The sequence below is a fragment of the Panthera onca genome, chromosome A2 (genome assembly GCF_046562875.1).
Source record: "Panthera onca isolate mPanOnc1 chromosome A2, mPanOnc1 haplotype 2, whole genome shotgun sequence".
NCBI classification, from domain to species: domain Eukaryota; kingdom Metazoa; phylum Chordata; class Mammalia; order Carnivora; family Felidae; genus Panthera; species Panthera onca.
In genome coordinates, this window is record NC_138340.1 from 10,705,491 (window position 1) to 10,713,332 (window position 7,842).

At 39.6% G+C, this 7,842-nt stretch overlaps 1 protein-coding gene across 1 annotated transcript; it reads left to right on the forward strand.

Annotated features, from left to right (window-relative positions):
• Nucleotides 1-4,120: 4,120 nt before the first annotated feature.
• On the forward strand, nt 4,121-5,059 carry LOC144614167 (olfactory receptor 7C1-like). The gene has a single exon (XM_078436739.2). The coding sequence runs from the start codon at nt 4,121-4,123 to the stop codon at nt 5,057-5,059; it is 939 nt and encodes a 312-aa protein (XP_078292865.2).
• Nucleotides 5,060-7,842: the final 2,783 nt, after the last annotated feature.

Consider the following 7,842-nt stretch of genomic DNA (forward strand, 5'->3'; position numbering starts at 1 on the left):
TTGAAATCTGAAATTATGAAGTGTCAGTGCCGTTTTTATGTCAGGGGACAGCTATGACAAGGTCTTGTCTATGGAAAAACGACCCAGGTTATTGTGAGGAAGAAACTATTGCTGCATTCAGAGTGGGAGAGTGTTATTGAGGGATAGAAACAGCACCAGGCACAGAACGGGTCTCGGAGGGGTGGAAATCGTGAATCCAGAAATTCAGATGAATTTTTTCATTCATTCTTAAATGTTTACTAGAAACAATGCAGATACCGTATAGTCATCATTTCATTGAAACATTTCAAAAACTGTACGTGGTATGATTATTTAATGTTACTGATGGGAAGAGTTACTGACAGCAGCGACACTGGTCATACAGGGCACCTATGAGACTCTTTGGGACAATCTCAGAACACGGTGTTTCCAAAGATTTTTTAAATTCAATAATAATTTTAACTTTAATCGGCTTTCATATTTGAACAGTGCTACATGTACAAAACAAACTTGCTGTGATTTTTCAGACGGTTCTCATAAGCTCCTTTCCAGTTTCTCCTGTTATGAACACATCCTCTCTCTTACACATGTTACTTTAATCGTCCTATCAGTTGACCTTCCACATGCAGTGACTTTTTCCTCAGTCTTCCTTTGTTCTTGAAGCAATTGATAGTGCTAAGAGTACTGGTCAGGCATTCCGTAAGTCTTTTGGACTTGCCTTATTATTCTTTCTTTTCATGAGAAGACTGGGACGTGGATGTTGGACAAGAAGACTAGAGAGGGAAAGAGGCATGTTCATTTCCTGACATCAAGGGTACACACTATCAGCATGACTATTTCTCATTGGTGTTGATATCGATGTCCTGGCTGACACGGGATTTGTCAGATGTGTCTTTCCCCTTTCTTTCCATCCTGTCCTCCTGTAGGAAATTTCTACGCACAACCCCATCTTTAAGTAGTGGTAGTTATCTCACACCTCCCTAAGTGTAGAATATTTCTGTAAATCATTGGTTTTCTTCTATGCTCAAGATTGTGTCTTCCATATTTTTTTCAATTATTTACATTATATACTCTGTGTTATAACCCAATACTACTTTATTTTGTTGCTCAGATTGTTGCAGCTGTGGCAATGGAGAGCTCCTTCAGTTACTGATATGTCCCTTTGGCATGTCTCCATCATTCTTGGCTTTTGGGGGGTAGCATTTCATTACTGTCTTACAGGAAAAGATGCTTCAGCTTCACCTTCAGCTTACTGTACTTTCCTCCAGAGCTCTACAGTCAGTCATTTCTGCAAGGAGCCCTGTTTTATTTTGTTGGATCATGGGATGAGATTCAAGAGAATGGTACCTGCTGTGCTTGTTGCTACCAGGGTCTCTATATCCCCTCAACTGACCTGGCAAAGACACATGAGTGTTTACTACTCTGTGTATATGCAGACATCCATACATGTGTCTATATGTAACCCTCTGTATTTTTATATAAGCTGAAGCAAGTTCATACTCATGGTTCCAAAACTAATTTACCACCAAAGGATCATAAGAGCTACACCACCTTGCTTACATGTAAAATGACACAACAAATGTGATACCTCATTCCCACCATTTACTATCCATTTCCTTATATGTTCAAATTCAGTTCACATGTGCAGGAGTATCAGCATTGCTAACAATAACTTCTGGATACACTTTAACAAGTATGGTGCTGGAGACCCATGGGGGAGGGGACGGAAAAAAAAGAGGTTAGAGTGGGAGAGAGCCAAAGCATAAGAGACTCTTAAAAAGTGAGAACAAACTGAGGGTTGATGGGGGGTGGGAGGGAGGGGAGGGTGGGTGATGGGTATTGAGGAGGGCACCTGTTGGGATGAGCACTGGGTGTTGTATGGAAACCAATTTGACCATAAATTTCATAAGTTAAAAAAAAAAACAAGTATGGTGCAGCACCTGTGTGCAATTTCTTTCAAGTCCAGTTTTACACTCTTCTCTTTTCCCAGATCTTGCCTTTCTTCACATTTTTTTGCTTCACATTTTTTGTTTCACTGAGAATGTGTCATGCAATTGTAATACAGTTAGATTGTTTATTTTCACTTGGTGCACTCCATTCTAGGATTCCATCGGCCCCCTGAGTTTTATGTTTGCATTGACTTATATTCCACAACTTTACTGAATTCGTTTATTACTCTAACAGTTGTTCTGGTTTTTAATGTCTTTTTTTAGTAACACCACCTTTTCTGAAGAGGAATCATATTACTTCTTCCATTCTGATTTTGATGCCTTTTATTTCCTTCTTTTTCTTTCTTTTCTTTTTTCTTTTTTTGGCTAGTTGCTCTGTGTGGAACAGGCAATGCCACGTTGCGTAAAAGGTATGAAAACAAACATGTCCTCTTGCCTTATCTTAGGGGTCGCTCTCAGTGTTTCACTACTGAGAATGATTTTAGAGGTGGGTTTTCAAATGACCTATTTTGTGTTGTGGAATCTTCCTTCCATTCTTAGTTTTTGAATGCTGTTACTATTAAGGAGCGCTCCACTTTTATTTTATTTTACCATCAGTTTTATTTACCATCAGTTGATATAATCATGTGCTTTTGTCCTTCATTCTGTTAACGTGTTGTACTACACTGAAGGAGAGTTATTAATTAAACCATCCTTGCCTTCCAAGTATAAATCCCACTTGGACATGATGCAAAATCCTTTCCTACACTATGATCAAAAGCCTGCTATGCTTAAATAAGTTCTCATCAATATTTCATGGGAATATTGCTCTGTAGTCTTTTTTCTTGCAATGGCTTTTCATGGCTTTGGTATCAGTGCAATGCTTACCTGATAGAATAAAGTATGAAATATTTCCCTTTGAAGACTTTGAGAAAGACTTGTGTTAATTCTTTTAATTCTGTGTGGTTCTAGTGGTCCTTAGCCATGACCAGTACATTGGAATGCCTACATTACAAAGTGCAATTCTCCTAGGAGAAAGGAGCTCTTTGACTTATGGTGTAGCCTGTCCTCTGCTTTCTAAAAAGATGTGCTTCAGCTACAAGAGTATACGGTACCACAATAATGAAGAACTCTGTCTCTCTCCCTACCCACACTCATGTGTGTGTGTGTGTGTGTGTGAGTGTGTATGTATATGTGTGTATAGTGCAAAGAATATTTATTAGTGAAGTACACACCCATAAAGCATTTATAGAAAGATGAAGCTGTCTTATGCAATAGAAAATGCAGAAATTAGACCAACTGGACCCAGAGTAAAGGTAGAGAGAAAGACAGAGAATTATGCAGGAATGAATTATGTTCCATTTGTATACATTACATAAAATGTATCCTGTTGTAGACAGACATCATATATAACATATACATATAAAAATGATGGTGAACTGTGGTGTCCATTGCCTTAGAATGTTTCCACAGATGCAGAAGGCTTTGAGCTCTTCTCTCTGTTATTTGCATCCAACTCCTACTCCTGTTGTGTTACCTGCTCTGCTCACAACATTCTTTTTGATGTTGCCTGATGCTTTCATGTGAGCTCTTGATTCAAGTTCTTTCCACATGTGATTTCTCTGCCTTAAGTGTTTTTTTTTTCAAAGATATCTGCACGGTTCATATATTTCTTAGTTTTCCAGCTCAGAAGCTCCTGATCGCACATGATACAAAGGCAGCTTTCCCTTCCACCTAGGACAACGTTGTCCTGAATTATTTTACCTGTTAGTTGTAACCACCACTTGAAACGTCATTTATTACTTTATTAATATTCGATTCCTCCTGTGAGACACACACATCTTAGACTCAGTCTTGTTAAGGTAAAACACACATCACTACTTTTTGCTATGCTTTAAACAACACTTGTCACAGTATAATTTGTAAATTTTGTTGGGTCAAAAAAAAAGGTCTCAGGAAATTTATGGAGAAGAACATTGCTTTGAAAAATTGTTTTGATTCAGAACAAGAATTGCAAACAGTTTCAGACTCATGGAAAACATGGAACATTCAGATTCTCTGAAATTTTCTGGTACCTATTCAAGAATGGTAGGGAATGTATAATGATTAATGGGTGAAGTATGTTGAAAACACAGCATTTCTTTCGATTCTGTGATCACTGCCTGTGCCTTTACAATGCTCTTGTCTCTGTTCCAGCTGTTTTCACCAGACACATGGAAGGAGGAAATCAAACCCGTGTTACAGAATTTATCCTCTTGGGACTCTCAGATGAGGGGGAGCTGCAGTCACTGCTCTTTTGGCCGTTCCTGTCCATGTACCTGGTCACCTTCACTGGGAACCTGCTCATGATCCTGGCCATTATCACAGACTCCCGCCTCCACACGCCCATGTACTTCTTCCTCTCCAACCTGTGCTTTTCAGACATCTGTTTCACCTCCACCACCGTCCCAAAGATGCTGCTGAACATCCAGACGCAGAGCAAAGTGATCACCTACGAAGGCTGCCTCAGCCAGATGTACTTTTTCATGCTTTTTGGAGTATTAGACACCTTCCTCTTGACCGTGATGGCCTATGACCGGTTTGTGGCCATCTGTCACCCACTGCACTACATGGTCATCATGAATCCCAAGTTCTGTGGCATCCTGCTCTTGGGATCCTGGGTATTGAGTATCTTTAACTCTTTATTACATGACTTACTGATTTTGCGACTCTCTTTTTGCACAGATCTGGAAATCTTTCACTTTTTCTGTGAACTTAACCAGGTGATCCAACTTGCTTGCTCTGATACCTTCCTCAATGACCTGGCAGTGTATCTGGCAGGTGGACTTCTGGGTGTTGTTCCACTCACTGGCATCCTTTCCTCTTACTCTAGAATTGTCACTTCCATTTTGAGAATTTCATCAGTGAGGGGCAAGTATAAAGCATTTTCCACGTGTGGGTCTCACCTCTCAGTGGTCTCTTTGTTCTATGGTACAAGCCTTGGGGTGTATCTGAGTTCTGCTGCTGCACAAAACTCCAGGACAAGTGCCATAGCCTCAGTCATGTACACAGTGGTGACACCCATGCTGAACCCCTTCATCTATGGCCTGAGGAACAGAGACATCAAGCAAGCCCTGGGAAAGCCCTTTAGCAGAGGGACGTTCTCAGCATAAAGATTCTTTGTTTCAGGATAAAGACTTGAGTAACAGGGCTCCAAACCCTCGAAAACCTAGATCATGATATTTGTATCAGTTCATAGATTGACAAACTGCAGTCTATCTTTTTACAGCATTTGATTGATAGAAGTTTTTCATACATTACGAGCAACTATTTCTTCTGTCATTTTTAGTGTTTATTTATTTTGAGAAAGAGAGGAGGAATGGGTGTGGTGGGACAGAGGGGTTGAAGGAATATCCCAAGCCACGTCTATCCTATCAGCACAGAGCCTGAAGTGGGGCTCAATGCCACAATTTGTAAGATCTTGACCTGAACCAAATCAAGAGTTGGACACTTAACTGACTGAGCCACCCACGCACCCCTGCCATAAAATATTTAATAAAGGAAATTGGGTGCATCTTAAATGACAGGAAAAGGCAAAGGAATGAGGGTATGCTGTTATTCCTGCCAGGGGAAGGCTTCTACCCCCTTAGATTATCTGCTTTAGGAAAAAGGAAATTTGTTATACCCAAGTCATACCAAGTATGAAAGTTTATGTTAACCACTGTAGGAAAAGGTCATATCTGGAACTGGAATCAACATGAAATTAACTCTATAACAACTCATATTTAGTCTCCAAGATCTAATTTTCTTCAACACAGTTGAAAACAGAAGTTCATTGAAGATAAAAATAGAAATCACAACCCATGATTCTTCAATTACTTTGTCACTGATCTACGTGATTCCCCCCGGCAGGCATTACTGGATTTCTACTAATGTTTTGATAGGCGGGACCATCCTCAGGATATATTCCTTGTCAGTTCCTACCATAATAGTCCTCATTTATAGATCACAAAAGCAAGGTGGGTATTCTGTCAGTGGCCAACTTTGTCATTTCTAAATATGCATCTCGGAAAGTGGGTATGAATAACAGAATATCTGTGGACTTGCCATGGTCTTTGTGAGACAGAGTAAGTGAACTCCTTCATTCACCACGCAACCTTTATGCCGCCAGTTTGATTGGGAAGCTGCAATGGCATTTTGCTTTAGTGTTAGAGCCAGAATCCAGTTTTCAAAAAAAAAATGATCTTAGTATTTTCCTTTTTACCCCATTCACTCTTTTCCAGGTAGAAGGCCACAGGTCTTTTGAATTCTAGCATTTTGGTCAATGTTAACTCTTGCTAAGAAAAAAAAGAGAGAGAATGCACAGAAGGGAGGGAGAAACAAAGGAGTGATGGAAGAAGGGAATAAAGAAAAATAGAAAGAATGAAAGAATGAGAAACAAGTGGAAGCCAATTTCTATGGAATACATAGTCCCTCTATGACCATTAAGTGAACAATGTGCTGTCACTAAGGCAGGAGCAGAATGGCAGTGTCGTACAGCTGGCATTCATGAAACATTAGGAACCTGCTGCTTCACGTCACTGCCTTCGGGTAAGGTTAGGAGGAAAATGTTGATCATAATGCATGGCGGTTTTAGAAGTCCATCCTCAACAGGGGTGGGACCTGGGTCACTGAAAAGTCTCAGGCCTGACAATCAAGTGAGAGATTGTGACTCTTCCTTTGGGTGACTCATGTCAAACCTTCTCACCTCGGAACTAGAGTTGTTTTTCTTTTAAGTTTATTTATTTATTTTGAGAGAGACAGAGAAACCTGCAGTTTCACTGCCAGTGCAGAGCATGACTTGGGGCTCGAGCCCATGAACCATGAGATCATGACCTGAGCCAAAATCAAGAGTCTGCCGCTTAACTGACTGAGCCACCCAGGCACCCCGAACTAGAGTTTTTATATTTACATAGATTGTTAGGTCTTTGAAAATTCTATTTTATGCATCCAAATACCATGATCAATCGCCTTTTCCAAAGATCCCAGTGGCTTAATGTGTTGGCAAGAATAAGCTGGCTGTCCTGCTTATCACATTAATGCCTCTGATGGCCACGTGAGTCACATATGGTGTTCACAGTTCCGGACCACATTCTGTCTCCTGGGGTCAGAAGGAACTCATGTCAACTTCAGCAGCTCCCATCTTAGCTCTATCATACGTGGAAAACCACTACACAGCCGCTGTACTCCTCACAAATTCTTTTCTCAATCTCTTGGTGAATGTAATGACCTTTGAATCCATCTGGAGTGATATTTGGGTAGCGAGTGATTGTGCAAACATGAGAGATCTAATGCCACATTCCTGTTGGCTTGTACCTTGCTTTCCTTGTTATATATAGCTCTGTATAGCGGTACATAGTTCTCTCCCTCTATCTATATATATATAGATAGATTAGATAACTAGATTATCTAATTTGTTGGCGTACAATGTTTCATAACATTCTCTTATGTTCATTTTTCCATGGTCCACACTAATGTCCACACTTTTATCTCTTACTTCAGTAACTTATGTCTACTCTCTTCACTTCATTTCAGTTTATCTTAACTTCTGTTATTTTTATTATTGTTCTCAACAAACCAACTTTTCATTTCATTGATTTTCTTTCTTGTTTTACTGGTTTATATTTTATTATCACAAATCTTTATTATTTCCTATATGCATACACATATATACTGTATAATAACATACTTAGGACCCTGAACTGCTTTTAGAACAGGCCATCACTGAATCCACACTTCAGTCAACTAAGCGATAAAAATATATTTAAATATGCTCATTTGTTCAAGCTGCCATATGGACCTGGGTTTCTGATAATCACTCCATCAAAATATTTGGTTTGCTCAAAAATTCCTTTCCATATTCCATCAAGCATGATCAGTAGAATTCATTCTGTTGTGCATTCATTACATTTTTATT

Bases quoted from the DNA above. Each gene is read 5' to 3' on its own strand.
- LOC144614167 (XM_078436739.2), top strand. From the start codon at position 4,121: ATGGAAGGAGGAAATCAAACCCGTGTTACAGAATTTATCCTCTTGGGA.